This window comes from Nelumbo lutea, chromosome 3 (genome assembly GCF_056320005.1).
Source record: "Nelumbo lutea isolate HS-2025 chromosome 3, American lotus-T2T, whole genome shotgun sequence".
NCBI lineage: Eukaryota > Viridiplantae > Streptophyta > Magnoliopsida > Proteales > Nelumbonaceae > Nelumbo > Nelumbo lutea.
In genome coordinates this window covers 101,589,974-101,607,609 of record NC_142686.1, presented here as the reverse complement: position 1 = coordinate 101,607,609, position 17,636 = coordinate 101,589,974, and the positions used below count along the sequence as shown (strand labels likewise).

At 33.2% G+C, this 17,636-nt stretch overlaps 1 protein-coding gene across 2 annotated transcripts; it reads left to right on the top strand.

Moving 5' to 3' along the window:
* The first annotated feature begins 7,473 nt into the window (after nt 1–7,473).
* LOC148867211 (pathogen-related protein-like) lies at nt 7,474–9,322 on the top strand. 2 transcript variants are annotated; one of them, XM_088975094.1, is made up of 5 exons: nt 7,474–7,693; nt 7,862–8,018; nt 8,253–8,385; nt 8,489–8,787; nt 9,035–9,322. In XM_088975094.1, exons 1-5 carry the CDS (start codon nt 7,653–7,655, stop codon nt 9,200–9,202), a joined length of 798 nt encoding a protein of 265 aa, XP_088831220.1. In that variant the 5' UTR covers nt 7,474–7,652; the 3' UTR covers nt 9,203–9,322. The 2 variants fall into 2 exon arrangements, with proteins under 2 accessions (XP_088831220.1, XP_088831219.1); XM_088975093.1 differs by having other exon boundaries at nt 7,555–7,693; nt 7,853–8,018.
* Nucleotides 9,323–17,636: the final 8,314 nt, after the last annotated feature.

The window sequence follows — 17,636 nt, the reverse complement described above, 5'->3', positions numbered from 1 at the left end:
ACGTGATGCAATCAACTAGTTAGATTGGCTACCTCAAGGGTTGAGATGATAACTTAAATCATAAGATGCAGCACAGCGGTATCAATGTTTTGTTTCCTTCACATTGATCTTGATGGTTTATGAAGACTCTTCACTTTAAGAACTGATTTATGGGTTTTCCATGAAAATCTTTATGGGCAGACAGCCAAGAGAACAGGTTTCCTATTGCTCTCTTTTCTATGACCTCCTCATAGCTGTGTTCATTTTCGAAAACATGGGCATTCGTCTCTTTCCATATATTCCAAGGGATAACTGCTTCAATAGTCTGCCTTGTAACCTTTCTACTTTCAAGTTCTGTCCGAAAGTAGTGTCCCCAGGATACGAGGCCAACAACCTTTTACTCTGAAACAACTGTTGAATTTGACCGGCAGATTGTAGGCCATCGTATAATAAGTAATGTGCTGACTTCTAAGCAGCTGACACATGGTACATTCTGTTGAGTCTAAGGCTCAGTTTGGAAAGAGTACAAATACAAATATGTAGAGTGTAAAACCTCATACTTTGTATTATTGGGTATGTATTTGTACTCCTTCCATACTGAGCTTACCCAGTGCTCGTGAATCAAGTTCTTGTGGAATGTGGAGAACTAAACCCAAATTTAATTCCATGTTTTCAACGAAAAAAATGGCTTTCTATGTTTGACAGTACGAGGCTATGAGCTATTCACGGGGCTCTTCCTGCATAAAACATCAGTCCACATGAACTCCATGTGACAGTAAACAGTGCTGAAGTGTATGGGCTAACATGTCACATGGAGAGAGCCTATAGACAGTAGAACGTGGACAACCAAAGATTTCTTGTCCTCACCATCTGTTCTATTCTATGCAATCATTTGCCTCTTTTGCCTAATCCATTTTTAGCTAAAGCACCGATTACTGCTGTAGCATATGCGAAAGAATCGGAATTTTTGTAGGTAAATGATTGAAGTATCGGTATCAATTATTGATGTATCGAATAACTTGGATATGAATACGCTTTGAAAATGCATGGATATAAATGAAATATATGAAAATGCTTGAATACACTTAGGAAATGTATATAAATCATATAAATACACTAATAATATTAAATATATAATTGAATTATTTATGGACAAGGTATAAACACTTGAGAAATGCACATTAATAGGTTATATGAGGAGAAATATTACAATCAGCAATATTGGGGTTGTAGAGCTTGTACACAACATGCAATAATTATCACTCTATTTCAGCTTTTATAATTATAACTTTTAATTTGTATTAATTTTTTGGAGAAAAATATTTATTTATTATTTTTATATCAATAATAACTATTTTTTAAACAATAAACATGTTTTCATGTTTAATTTATAATTGTTTTATTTTAACATATAATTGTAAAATAAAGCATATTAATTATTTTTATATTTTTCAATTTTTATTAAAGTTCAAAATTAATCTAAAAGTGGTAAATATACAAATTTGTCAAGGCCTAATACGGAGGTGTATGTGTATGATGCTGATACACATGGCTCATGAAACACAAACCCAATCATATCACATCTGGCATCCCACATATGTGATTATAAATACAGATACAATATGCCCATATTGAAAGAATCTTATTGATATTTTAACATTGACGTAGGTCTTAGCGTTGCAAGTAACGATGGCACCATCAATGAAAGCAATGCAATTAATGAACCAGCAATCAACCTTGATAAACCAATAATAGGCAGCAACTGGTACATATTATAATTTGTAAGCTACGATACGATCATTATAATTGGTTCGGCTTTCTCTAACCGCAGGGCTTTACATAGAGAAACCACACAGATATTCAATTAACTGAGTGGAAAATATACCGACCACTCTTTAAAGACCTCTACAGATGGAAATCCAGTGGTGATGGAGATAGGGGTGTTAATTGGACTGGATTTGGTCTAATATGAGTTCATTATAGATGGATCAGGTTTAATTCAATCCGATAAATATTTTAAATCATTTTTGACCAGTCTAATTTAATGTTTGGACTGTTCAATTTGTTCAAATTGATTTTAATTTAGATTGATTCCAACCAAAATTTGATTACTTAACATCTGTATTCATATCTTTTATCAATGGAGAGGATATTTGGTTCAATTTGACCCAATCCAATATGAATCCATTACAGACGGACTAGGTCCAATCCAATCCAATAAAAACTTTGGACCATTAAATATGGACAGGTCCAACTCAATATATTTTATTGGTATATCCAATCCATTCAAATTGATTTTGATTTGGTTGCCAAAACCAGTCTATTGACACCCCTAATGGAGATATCTAAGTAATGACAGAGAGCATCCATTCTATCATTCATAACCAGCAAAACTGGCACAATCAGACCTAGCAGTTTGGCCATGTTTGGAACCAATTAAGATTCTTGAGAGGTGTTTTTGATCAAATGGTTTTGTATTGATATGTTGTTTTCTCATAAAACGTTTTTTGAGCAAATGGTTTTTCGCACAATTACAGCTAAATAAACGGGTTTTATTGCCACATCAGCATACTATTGTTAGTAACAGTAAAAAATCAAGAAAACACCAAAAAAGAAGTTTTTTCAAACCACACCTTTTTCCAATTTTCAATTAGTGATCTGAGAAAACATTTTTTCCAAAAAATACATGTAACCAAGTCTCAGGTGTGATATGAGAGGCTTTCCATTAAAGTGGCCATAGCCACGGAAAGAAAGAAAACATCCAAAGATTTTGCAGAACATAGAGCAAACAACCAAAACACAAATCACAACAGAAGAAATTAGGGCAAGTCAACTTGAACTAAAAGAGAATAACCAGTCGGGACAGACATATCCACAAAATTAAAACACTTTGATCAAACGACCTCTTCGAGCCAATTCATAAGCAGCACCATTGCACGAACTTCTGACAAAGGAAAAAGGAAATAAGACATCTCTACGATGTCTCTGAACAAAAAGAAAGCATCAGTATTGATTGGGGCAGCATTTGCATTGGCTTTGATATTTATAATCTCTACTTCTATCTATGCCTTCCTGGTTTGAACTTTAGCAGCACTTTTACTAATAACGACCACAGCAAATTAAAATTGAACTTACCACTACTTGGGGCTGTTTGACGAGTCTTTCTATATCATTCAACAGCCCAGTAGACAAGAAGATTACTGAGCTTTTGGGGGTTTGTTTTTAAGGATAAGATTGTATGCTTGGCATCGTGGTCTATCAAGCTGTTAAAAACAGTTGAAAATGCTATTTTCGATGTGGAAAGACTAAAAGCTTCATTTGAAACTTCATAACTTTTAGCTGGTCTTTTTGCACGCTCATCTTTGCGTCTTTCAATCTACGCAATATCAAATGAAAAAAGATTTTCACAAACCGAAAAACATGCCAAAAAATGCACCAAACACCACCATCAGTAAGTCAATTACCGTTCTCACCTCAGGTCAGCACAAGCTATGACATCTGGGCTCACAAATGATTTAATATATCAATAGAGTCCGGATCTCCTGCCCACATTTATTGTAGTCACACATTGAGAAATCTCATCCTCTGCATAGTATTATGCAATGGGAGATATTCTCAATTCATGGGGGTGGTGTATTGTGGGTAGGCGTGGGCAGAAGATCCGGAGTCATATCGATAAACAACATTAGTTAATGCCCGTTTGGGAGGGCTGAAGCACAGCCGCTTCTGGCTTTCCAAGGTGGGCCCTATACAGACAGTTTTTAAACCATGTAAGCATGTTTGGTGAAAAATCCAAAGAAGCTGTAAGTCATTTTTGGGGCTGTCCACTTCAGCCTTTCTCAAAGTAGCTGAATCAGCTTAACTGAATCTTTAGTTCAGTACTCACAATGGACACTATGGAGATATCCTACAACTTGAATGTCTTTTCATTGTTTTTGAAATTATCATATAAGCAGAAAAGTAGAAACATGTTCCTAAACTGTATATTTGCTTTGAAATGGAAAACAAGTTATTTATTTATTTTTTCAAAAAGCAGTCCAAGTTTTGAAACAACACAAAACACATATATAACCAATAACCTGTTTTCTGTTTTCTGTTTTAGGCTCAGTTTGGGAAAGAATATAAATACAAATATGTACAATGCAAAACCTTGTATAGTTATTTTAAAATCTTGTATTTGCGTTGTAGAAATTTATATTTACACTTTTTCAAAACAAAGCCTTAAGATCCAAACTATTTTTAAATTGGGGTTTTCATATATTCTTGGGATTATAGCTGATAAGGGCAATCTTTGGGCCCTAATATCAATAAAAGTAATACTTTTAATAAAATTTTAAAAATATGTTAACTTTTTTAAAATAATATTAAATAAAGGCAAAAATACTGTTTATCTTCTTCCTCTTGCAGATCATTCATTCCGCCGCCGCCTCCAGCAATGCCTCTGCCCACCTTTGCCTTTGGAGATTCTTAGAGTGACGCTGCAAAAGCCCCCCAGTATGTGCTTCCCACTGCTGAAATGGTTGAAGTCGTCACTACCAGGATTTTCCAAATCTCTACCTTTTGCAGCTATAAGTAAGGGTTGTGCTAGAACATTGAGTTCGAGCTCGACTCGAATCAAAAACTCATAAGCTCGAGCTTGATTTCAGAAAAAAATGTTTTATAAAAAAAATTATATATAAAAATATTTTTTATTTGATATTTAAAAAATTAAGAATTATAATATTTGTATTATATATTATTTTCTATAATTTTATTATATATATATATATATACTCGGCTCGTTTATTAATCGAGCTTGTAAATTGGACTCGAGCTCGGCTTGAAGCTCGGTTGAAACCGAGTCGAGACGAGCTCGAGCAGCTCATGAATAGCTCGGCTCGTGGCCACCCCTAGCTGTAAGTTGTTCTCATGACACGACCACAATCATTGACAAGTACTTGAGCGCATTGTATGCTTGCATTCAGTCTTTTTCTTCGTAAAAGCGTCAAGCACACTAATGAAATAGAAAGTGTTGTAAACGCTACTGACGTTGCATTTGTGTTCTCTCTTTTCATAATTTCCCCAGCCATAGTAGCAGATGTACAGCTCCGGGCTTCTGTTTGCTTGGACTTGTTAAAACAAGTATAACAACATACACACCACTTGTTAATTAACTAACCAGCCTGAAGATGTTGTTACAGTACTATTGTTTCAGATATTAGACCTGGCTGGTTAGTTGGTCGACCAAGAAAAAATATGGGAGGATAACCTGTAAAAGAAAAGAAAATTATCAAACACATTCATGAATTATGATCATGAACCAAGCAGTTCTTTAGTGTATACAAGTTTTCTTATTGGGTATATACCTTGTAGAGGGAAGCACATAGGCAGTGGAATGCACACTGGAATAGGAAGAAGGTGGGCATAGGCATTGTTGGAGGTGAGCGGAGGCGGCAGAGGTAGGCGGTGGTGGGTGGCGGCGCTGATGAATAATCTACAAGAGGAAGAAGATGAACAGTGTTTTGCCCTTATTTGATATTATTTTTAAAAGTTAACCTATTTTTGAAAATTTATTAAAAACATTAATTTTATTGATATTAGGGCCCAAAAGTTGCCTTCATAAGCTATAGTCCCTATATTCTCCCCCCTCATAATTTTTTATTTAGTTATACCATTAGAACTTGTAACAATGACAAGTGGAGGATTCCATCAAAATTTAAGAGGTTAGTGAATCACTAGGTGTTGATAAATAAAACAAAAAAAAATAAAAAAAAAATTACTTAAATTAAACAAACCATTAATTTTCCTATTATTAACATGAAAAAACAATTCATACGGGAGAATACCCTCAATATGGTTTGGCCCGAGGCCAGAACAAATGGATAAAAATGAATCGGTTCTTCATAGAGTGCATCTCACACCGACCTCACAACCACATTCTACCATATACTTTCCATAAATAATGCGTAAGGTCGATATGAGGCGCGCTGTGTAAGGAACAGACTCGGACTCATTGAAGAGAGAGCTACAGGTGCATAGATGGTTAAGTACAGTCCGGAAAAGACAAGTGGTTGGACTGTGAGTTCGGAATGGTGTAAGCCCTATTTTATATAAATTTGGTTCCGATATTTATCAATCTTACTGAGTGGTCCGCCCCGCATGTGGCTCTTACACAATATGCTCCTTGATGATTACCTTTCCCTAATGACTTAGTTTGGAAGGAGTACAAATCCAGATGTGTAAGTACAAAACCTCATGTTTTACATTATTTTGTATATACTGTATATATTTACATTTGTAGTCTTCTCAAACTGAGCCTAAAAAAAGTTATACTTATTTGCAGTGCAAATCTAAATCAGACACTTAATTTAGTTTTGGACCAATTTGTTTGTAATCATGATTTATTATACTCTTATTTAATTTAAAATTTGTATTTTCTTTTGTCTTATTTGCATTAATTGATCTTGGAAATTTTGCATTCCAAAAATTGATACAAAATTTGCACCACCTTTTATCTACTTAATTTTCTCTTATATAAATGGGGATCACGTCATCTAGCTTCTACCTTATTTCTAAACAAATAAAATCCTCCTACTGCCTTTCATTCTCTTGCATATAGGGTGGGAACAACATTATTTTCATTTCCTATTTTAATTCTCAAAAACAAATAATACAAAGGCAAGTCTGAAGCACAAGCAAATCAGAATTTTCACCTAGCTTATGCATTTACACAAATGCAAATGAAGTTTGCACTGGAACCAAACTGAGCCTAGAATGCATGCATCCAGTTTAACACATTTGGACCATACCGTACGACCATTGGACCGAACAATCAGGGCCAACAACTTGCTAGGTCTGGCTTTTACCACAGATGAATTCTAGCGCCAAAAGCACTGTACACCCCAAAATGTCTTCACCAATAAAATGCATTTATACCCAGTTTGACAAGGGGACCATCCAAAAACCAGAACTCTCTCTCTCTCTCTCTCTCTCCTCTTGTGCCCATAATCATTAAATCTGTTTATCTGTCTTTACAAGGACCTCTCCTCTAGTGGATATAGACATTAAAACCTTAATTAAATGCCCCAGGTGAAATGCAGGAAGATTTTGCTAATCTGTTTGGTTTGGTTTTGCTTGTTATAGTCTGTCTTAATGAAACCTGAAACAGAATGGTTGCATCTTGCTATAATCACATAAAATGGATTCACGAGTTACTAATTAATTAACAAAGAATCCATAAAACAACCTCACTCCAATGGTTTATTAACAACTAACAAGTGGAGAGTACAACTAGTTATTTTGCCCATTAAAAATAAAGAAAAAAAAAACAACAAACTGGAGTATAAAGAAAAACCAGTAGATGGTTATCAGCTTCATAAGCGTAGCCATGGGAAAAAATGGCATTTCAACAAATAAAAAAGAAAAATTAAACTTGGAGAAAATCTTGACCATGCAAGTACATGAAAACAACACACAACATACAATCAAAACAAGAGAAGACAAAATAAAGGAATTGAAAGAGAATGGGTCTAGCCCCGGTTCATGGAATTCGATCAGTACTCGACTATAAAAATATCTCTCAACAATTCTCAAATTAATGGAGAATCGTTCCATCAATTAAGGTTCAGCCCTCAACCGGTGGATATGGTTTAGATTGTCCATGTATCATCCCATCCATCCAGGTGGTTCCATGCATGGAGAAGATAGGGCCAATCGTTTGTTTACCATCTTTCTGGTATTCTGGATTTCTGTTTACCAAAATGGTTCATTCTTTATACGTTTTCCAGTGGCTTCTTCTCTATAAATTAATAGTACTACTCGTCTCCATTATTCATTAATTAGTTTCTTCTCTCTCTCTCTCTCTCTCTCTCTCTCTCTCTCTCTCTCTGTGAAGAAAATTCAGGATGTCTTCCGCTGAGGAAATTTACAATGGTACAGTTGTAGCAGACAAGTACCGATCTCACATGCATGGGGAAGCAGAAAAGAACACCAAATGGAGACATGGTGGCCCTCCTATCTATAATCTGGTTAACCAAATCTTCGAACAAGGTCGAACAAAGGTGGTGTAAGCGTATCCCTTATAACACCTCCATCGGTTGTTGTTTCTGCTGTTGTTGTTGTTGTTGAAATCGTGTTAATGTTTGTCTCCATCTGTTGTGCATTTTTCAAGAGCTCTGCTACAGTTTTTATATTCCCAATTTGTTTTGATGAGATCTTGTGGGGAGGAAAGACAAACCCATCAATATAATATTAAATTTTTTCCTTGTTATTAACGATCTTCTTGGTTTACACAGGAATGGCCGAAAGGATCATTAGAGGAAACGGTGCAGAATGCTGTCAAAACATGGGAGATGGAGCTCTCTCACAAGACACAGTTGCAGGACTTTAAAACCATCAACCCAGAGAAATTCAAGTTATTCGTCAATGGTGAGCCAACCCACTTCCATCTGTTTCCTTCTCCTCAAGTTTCATCAGTCGTCCAACAGACCTAATTAATTTTGGTTTTGAGGTTGACGTGCGGTAACTGCAGGGAGAGAAGGAATATCAGGGGAAGAAACTCTTAGACTTGGGAGCTACAACGCATTGTTGAAGACCTCTCTTCTTGAGAAGTTTCAGTACTACAAGGCCAACGAAGAGAACTTCGAGTCGTCTCACGACGTCTTCCGAACGGCTTTTCCTCGTGGGTTTGCTTGGGAGGTGCTGAGCGTTTACTCTGGACCACCTGTGATAGCTTTCAAGTTCAGGCACTGGGGTTTCATGGAAGGTTCTTTCAAAGGACATGCTCCCACAGGGGAGAAGGTTGAATTTTATGGGATGGGAGTTCTCAAGGTATAATTACTTATTAGCTACCAGCATCTCTCTACTGAATCCTCTTTTGTATTCTCTTAGAATGAAGTACTCTGGAGCATGTTTTCATGGATTCTGATAATGCCAACAATTGGCCGGCCCCCTCCCATTCAACCTGCTACCCAGTATATATAGTTAATTTCAGCAACAGAGAATGAATTCAAGTTAGTCATCCTACTACGGTCCAGACTGGATGAGTTAATGACTTTCTTCTATTGCGGTTTCACAGGTTGATGAGTCTCTCAGAGCTGAAGAGGTTGAGATTTATTACGACCCGGGAGAGCTGTTTGGAGGTCTAATGAAGGGACCACTGGTCTCTGCAGCCACAGCACAAGACAACCCTCCTCCTCAAGGTTGTCCTTTCTTAAACTTAAAGGGCGATTCATCATCCAAATAAGCGTTTCATATGAGCAGCAGTCTACTTCCATATTACACCCTTTGGTGTTGATATTTTTCTCTGATACCATATGTCTTATTCATTATATCTCATTATATAAATGATACAAGTTTGTGAAAAGAATGGAAAACAAGCGAGAGGGGCCCTCACAAAGAAAGTCACAAGAAGGATATCTGTCCATCCATCGATCTATCGTTAATTGAAATCCCCATGATGGTATTGGATCAGCTTAATTATTCTGATAAGTCCAACCATGATACTTTTGCTTTTTGGTGGTCAGGTTACATAATATCACTGAATGCATGTCAAGTTCTCCACATGGCAACTTCTCATTTGGTAGAGTTTTAATGCACCATCGTCTATTTTTCCCAATTGGGAAGGATGAACTCATGAACCCACTCGTAATCGTAATCCATCAGCTTTCAATACCATCAATACAATATATATATATATATATATATATATATATATATATATATATATATATATATATAATGGGCGTTATTACCATCAAAGTATGGATTCTCCTCGAGCTTCCAAATTGGGTAGGCAATTCTAATGGCCCACGGTAGCCCACTGTAGAGGAGTGAGGACCATGATTTAATGGTCCCTATATTCATGGGCAGCAGAAACGGAGGATCAGCCACATATATGATATATCTTTGTCGTTGTCCACCACTCTCCTTCCAATTCTAATGGCCCAACGTAGAGGACCATCATCAGTAACTCAGCAGAAATGGAGGATCGGCCACATATCCTTGTCTTTGCCCACCACTCTCCTTCTCATCCATCCTTACTAGTAATTCAGCACTTGACATGCATGCTGTGGTCACCATCTATGGCATGGGTCGGTCCATGTTTCACACCCATCTCTCTCGGTCTTTGATCTTAGCAAGATATCTACGCCATAGGAATCAGCCACAATAATGTGGTGAAGAAGAAAGCCGCATTAATAAGAAGCTGTTGTATTAATAAAAGGGAGAATAGAATTTATCGTCTTGTAAATTTTCACTTTCAAACTTGAAGAAAAATGCAGACTTTCTATCAAAATGGATGTTCTTGCTTCCATGATATGGAAGTAGGCATTCTAGTGACTTCAGATTTAACAAAACATCCAGAACATCCAGCATAAAATTCATAGTTTGCCACACAATGTTTTAAAAACCAACTCGGAACTAGAACTGCTTTGGTCACTGGTTTTTGGGCCAATGAATCATAACGGATGATTCGTTCAATTTTAAATAAAGTATAAAACTAAAAAAAATTAATTTAAATAAAAAATAGCTAAAAACTGTTGTATGGGTCGAATGGGTTGACAATTTGATTACCCGGGTCAGTGGGTCATTAACTAAGTTAATGGTTTTTGACAAGATTCTGATTTAATGATACAGTGGAATTGGTTGACTAAACGGTTTCAGGGCCAAATAGTCCAATCGTCCAAATCAATAACGGTTTGAAAACCATGGTTTACCATCTATGGAAGTGATGAACCAAAAACAATATTTTCGTAGTGGACACATTTTGTGCCATCTTGTAGTTGTTGGAAATACATGATGAAAGGACTTTCAAACCTGAACAAATCATCTGAGCCCATCTTACATTGTGTTGGCACTAGTTTTTATGGGGTTTGGGTTGGAAAGATTAGACATTAACCTTGGCTTGAGCCAAAGTTTGGACCTTAATCCAATCTAACCTCTTCAGTTTATCCCCTCTTCTATTTCTGCACGGTGCTGGAACATAAGTAAAACATTTGGTAGCATCAAAGTTGAGGAAGGGACTACTAAAGTATTTTTTCTATGGGTCATTTATTAAAACACCCCTATAGTTTCATGGATTTACTAAAATTTACTCTATAGTTTACATTTTACTAAAACATCCCCTACAATTTTATGGATTTACTAAAATCTATCCTATAGTTTACATTTTATTAAAACACCCCTTTACATTGCAATTTATTTACTTACTCGACCTTCCATTAAATGACAATAGAAAATGACAGTTTTGACCCTAATGTCCATTTCAATTAATTTAATCAAAAGAAAATAAAAATGAAAATACCATTTTTATCCTTAGTAAGACACAAGTAATCACTCTATTTGGTTAATTTTGTTTTCTATATGAAGAAATCTTAACATTACTTTTGGAATAAACAATCAAAAACCCATACCCATGAACGTTTTTTACTTAATTCATGTGATCATGTTACTGTATTTAGATGGCAAAATAAACACTTCTTAGTAAAAGGTTGATTAAAGTAAATAAGTTGCAAACTATAGGTAGGGGTGGCAATTTTTCACCCAACTCGCTGAACCCACCTAGTATCCAACCCGCCCATTTACTTGGTGGGTTGTGTGATCAACCCGTCACCCAACCGCCCATTTAAACGGGTTGGGTTGGGTTGGGTTGTGGATAACCGTTGGGTTAACCATTACAAACATTAGTATTAAATCCTTAGCCTTTTTTATTTTCTTCATTTGAATTAAATAATTTATAATTAATGCATTGATTTTCTATTATTTATTGACTAAATTTAGTTTTGTCTTGAATCAACACACTTCACCCAACATAAATCCAAATCAATTTCCCAAGTCCGAACCGGTTCAACGTGGTCTGACTCGATCCAATATATACCGATGTGGGTCGACCTAAATTCAAAATAAATCTCGGATATGATGGCTCGGTACCGCTTTCTTTGCCTGGTTTGGGTCGTTCAGTCCAACCATTATTCACACAGTCCGGCTTGACCTGACACAAAATGATCTGGGTCGACCCGAATCCGAAATGGGTCAGACCAGTGAGGTCCGAACCCTAAACCATCATGCTCCCTTTGCCCGGTTTAGATCATCCAGTTTGGTTCATATCCGTTCAACCCGACCTAAATCCGGCCTAGTCCGATTTACTTAATTTGACCCGCTTTTGGCCAATTGGTTCGGCTCCAAACCCGTGCACAAACCTTATATGAGCCGACCCAAGTCAATCCACCATTGACTGAACCGGCCGGTCTGGTCCAACTGGATTGAACAGGATTGGTCAGGGTTTGCCCCGATTGAACTGAACCGGTACCGGTCCAATCGGGTTTTGCCCGATCGGACTGATCCGGATCTAAACGGTTCAACCACTTTTGAACTTGATGTGATTACCTCGAAAATAGTCCAATTAGATAGTTCAAGTTGGTCTGACCGGTTTGAACCTATGTGGTTCGTCAAATCCGAAACCCGAACATAGTTAAATGGCTTTGATGCTTGTATAAAAATAACATGCATGTAATGTGATTTGAAGCTTTACCATTTGTGTAAATAGCAATTACTATTACAACTAAGCTATGACTAACTTATTTGTTAAAAAGGAGTTAGTTTTTTGTTTCAAGTACATAAATATAAGATTAATCGGTTTGGGCGGGTTGGATTGGGTTAAGGCAAGTTTGGGTTGAACCCAATCCATTTAATTTTATATAACAGGGTCATTAACGAGTTGGCGGGTTAAATGGGTTGGGTTGAAACTCAACCCAAACCAAACCCAACCCAACCCGCCCAATTGCCACCATTAATTATAGGGGATGTTTTAGTAAAATGAAAACTATAGGGTAGGTCTAAGTAAATCCATTAAACTATAGGGGGTGTTCTAGTAAATGGCCCTTTCTCTATTTTATTGACTTTTGGTGGATGCCTAGAGATTGAGGGATGAATTCTTTGTTTGGTGATAATACTTAATTGTTGAAAATGGTGGGTGGCTAAACTAAGGTCATGCTTGGATAAGTTTTACCAAAGTGTTTTTGCGTGAAAGTTTGATTAAACACACTTTTGAAAATAGATTTTTTGAAAGAAAAGGAAAAAATGCAACCAAAACCACAACTTCATTCTAGATTATTTCAAACTACAGCTACGTGCTTTGGGATAAATATACTTTTTACAAAATGTAGTAAGTTGCAAACATATGTAGTTTTACCCAAGGATTAAAATATTGGTATCGAGTATCGTATTAGACAACTTAGATACAGACACATATACATTTTGATAATACATGGATATGGATGAAAAATGTGAAAACGCTTGAATGCGTTAGGAAAACACATACAAATTTCATAAATATATTAATAACACTAAATTTAAAATAAAATAGCCACAAATAATGTATAAATACATAGAAAATGTACATTTCAATGGTATATATGAAAAAATATATAACACTTAATATCTCAGGATGTATAAATATCATACAATTTTATAGATAATGCATCAATCAATAGTCTAAGACACATAAAATATGCACATATTATACTTTAATTATTATATCAATTATTTTCTATTTTACTATTTTTACTTTTTTACATTAATAAAAAAGTTAACCAAATATTAAATTCTCAAATGTAAAGTAAAATATCAATTAATAATTTATAATTGCAATTTAAAATATATCAATTTTGTTAAAATTTCTAAGATATATATAGTGCAAATTTTTAATTCCTAATATAATTATTACATTATTAATATTTTTGTTTCTATAGTTTTTCTAAATTGAAAACCATTTTTGGAATAAATGTTGATTAGTAGAGTTGATAGATTCTATTTAATATTATATATGTATTAATTTTAAGTACTAAAATAATTATTCTATTATTAATATTTTAGTTGCATAAATTTTTTGAGATTAAAATCATCTTTGTGATTTTAATGTAAATTTGATAGATTATTTATTTCAATAGTTTACAAAATATCAATTGTAAATATTATTCTTTTTAATTTTTAGTTGAAATTGTTAAAGATAAATATTGATTATTTGTTTGGATTACATGTAATATTTAGACATAATATTTAATAAAAGTTATTGTATTTAAATTATAAACACAAGAATTAAGTTGGTTCAGTGGTTTAGGAGTTGATTTAGAGCACAAGCATGTGGTGTGTTAAAAACTCAAGTTTGAATTGTTATAGCATCAAATTCAATTTTTAGTAAAAACCCACAGTGTATCGGTACATATCGCATTGTATCGGATTGATACGCACACATATTAACCTAATACGCATGACTGGCAGAATATACCTCTAGCCGTGGTGTATTGCATGTCAAGTAAGGTTGATATTGATACAATATGCCCGGTATCGAATATATCATATCAATATTTAAACCATTTACCAATTGTATTATAAACATGATAACTGCATATGAAAAATTTGTGACACATGAAAAAAGATATGCCACATTTGATTCACATAAATATATGATACATAACAAAATATGTCATTTGTCAAAATTTATGATGCATGACTAAATGTATGCCATGTAATGAATTTGTGACATATAACAAAATACATATGGTAAACTATATACCATATGGCAAAATTTGTAATACAAAAAAATATATATCATATATCAAAATTTATGATATAATATATGTTGTGAAAAAATTTGTAACATGTAACAAAATACACATAATAAAATATATGATATATGACAAAAATATTTCATGTGGTATTATGTCATGTGTTAAAATTTATGACACATGGCTAAATATATGCCATGTGAAAGAATTTGTGACATGTGTCAAATTTATGATATAATATATGTTGTGAAAAATTTTGTAACATTTAACATAATACGCATAATAAAATATATGATATTGAGTGAAGTAAAAATTTGGTATTATAAATTTGAACAAATAACAAGTTTTGTTTGATAAACAATTAATAATTTGAGACATATATAATTGTTCCATATGATGATAAGATGTTGTGCCAAACACTTATTTATGATTTTACTTTCAAAACTTTGTTTTGAAAATAATATTCATTAAACCTAAACTACAAAAGTATATATAGTATTTAAAAAGGATAACATGTTTCATTGTTTTATACTTTGAAAAATAAAAAAGCAAAATTTTATCAAAATGCAACTCGAGACCTTGTTTGATCGTACTTTTTTTTAAAATATTTTCATACTTTTAATGGTGCAAAAGTACGAAAATCACCATTTTTATATTTGATATAGATTTTACTTTTAAAAAGCATGAAATAAAAGTACAATAAATACAATTAAAAAAAAACATGAAATTAACTTTTGATACTTTGTGTTTTTGGCCTTTTGCATATTTTATACTTTTTAATATACTAGTAAACATATACACATGACGGTTTCAAATAATGACGATGATAATAATATTTTAATATTTTTATTAGAATTCATGGAACAAAGAAAAGTTATCAAAGCATGATATACTGATGCACATGTAATCTTTCAACTCAAAGACCCAATTTTAAATGTTCTTATAGTTTTTTTTTTTCAAGATGTGATTGAACCATAAAGTTGGATTTTTTAATTTGTTAATTGGACACATTTTTTTAATATATTTTAACCTAAACCACTTTATTGCAAAAAAAAAAGAAAATCATTGACTTGATTAACAACCAAATGATCTTATTGGTTGAACCACTAACCTATTTAACCAAGAAAATGAATTATGGTTAATATATTAATGCCTTTTTTATTTTTAGCCATTTTTATTTTTAGTAACAATAATTCTCATTTTTCAAACATATTTTTTGTTCAATATGATGAATATATAATATTAATGCATGTTCGAAACTTTTTATAAAGTTTATAAAAAATTCAATATTTTTAATTTATATTATTTAATTATGACATAATAAAATTCATTTACTTACTATGAGAAAATGAAATTCTAATATATTGTTTGAATATTAGTTTTTAATATTGTAGTCAAATCAATTTATTAGATTGATCAATCAACCACCTAATTCAAGATTGTAGGTATATTTACCACCAAATCGTTGGCCTAATATGGCCTAACTAATTAAATCATTGAACCATTTGACATGTTTAGTGGGGCTATGTGTTAGACATTAATAAACTTTATTTTTTTCTCTTAATTTTCATTCCATTTTCATCATTAATGAAAATAATTCTCATTTATCAAACTTTTTTTATATGATAAATATATAATATTATAGAATGTGCCCAATTTTATATACAAATTTTTATATTTTATACAATTTTATGTATTTTATTATTTAGTTATAACATCATGTGTTAATCCATTTGATATGGACAATTGAACCACTAACCCACAATTTGGATGGAAAAATCTATTTTTCCTTTTTAATTGATTTTAAATGCTACTCTCCATTTTCATCATTAATAAAAGTAATTTTTATTTTCACATTTATTTTGGTTTAATATAATGAATATATATACAAAACTTATATTTTTCTTTGAGTTTTTATATATATTTTTAATATTTATTACTTACTCATGACATCATAGATGACCCATTTAACCTATTATCTAGATATGAAAATGGTTTTCATTTTCAAACTCGTTTTAAATTTTGCATTTCATTTATTTTATTGATAAAACAATTAATTATTTATTGTTTATCATACTTGTTTTTGTTTATATGATTAATATATTTAATTATAGATGTGCCCAAAATTGTTTCATATTTTTTGTATTATTCTATTTTAAAAATTATATTTTTAGTTATACATTATGGGTTAAACTATTTGACCTAAAAGGTTGAACCACTACCTCACCCCCTAGATAGGAAAATGGTTTCATTTCTCATTGGTTTTAAGTTGTAAATTCTATGTCCATCATTAATAAAATTGTCTATCTTATCATACTTATTTTTTAATATGAAAAATATATAATAATAGAAAGATGATTTTTTAAAATTTCTTTATTTTTTATATTTTTAAGTTTGTATTATTCATTTATGACATCATGGAATTATTCATTTGACCCCAATGGTTGAGCTACTTATCCACCACGTAGATGGAAACTATGATTTCATTTGTAGGTTTATTTTAAAAATATAAAATTTCATTCTATTAACTAATATTGTGTATGGATTTATTAGTGAAATTTAATGATGATAAACAAAAATATAATTGTTAGATTCCATGAGAGGAGTTCTGCTTTAGTCAGGGCAGTGTCTATCCGCGGACCGTTCGTGCAAAAAGAGGGCATGCTCCACTTCGTGTGAACAATTGAAGTGTGTAGGAGACGTTTAACGTCGTTGCAAACAAAAAAAGTGGAATCCATTCGGTTTTTCAAGTTTTCACTTCTCGTTTCTCTCATTTCCTCTCGTTCGCGAGTTTTCTTTTCTTCTCTCTCTCTCTCATCCCCTTCCAAACGGCGACAACAAACAATCATTATTGGCGGCAAACAATAACCATCACCGGTGATTAGGGGCAACCTCATGTATTGACTTTTTTGCAAGTCTTCTCCTTTACAAATAATAACCATCACTAGCCGGTTTGGATGGCAGCCATCATCACCGGATATTTGCAACTAGCGACAATTAATTTCAAGTACGGACATCTTCCTTCCTTTTGTTTTCCCTAAAACCAAAACTTGTTAATGTACAAAACAAATCATGTAGGGTTAGTTTTTTAATGTATAATGCTATAACATATGT

What these genes read in the sequence shown, in the direction of transcription:
- LOC148867211 (XM_088975094.1), top strand. Translation starts at nt 7,653, where the DNA reads ATGGAGAAGATAGGGCCAATCGTTTGTTTACCATCTTTCTG. An exon ending in TCGAACAAGGTCGAACAAAG is followed by an intron (nt 8,019 to 8,252) that starts GTGGTGTAAGCG and finishes TGGTTTACACAG; the next exon opens with GAATGGCCGAAAGGATCATT. An exon ending in ATTCAAGTTATTCGTCAATG is followed by an intron (nt 8,386 to 8,488) that starts GTGAGCCAACCC and finishes CGGTAACTGCAG; the next exon opens with GGAGAGAAGGAATATCAGGG.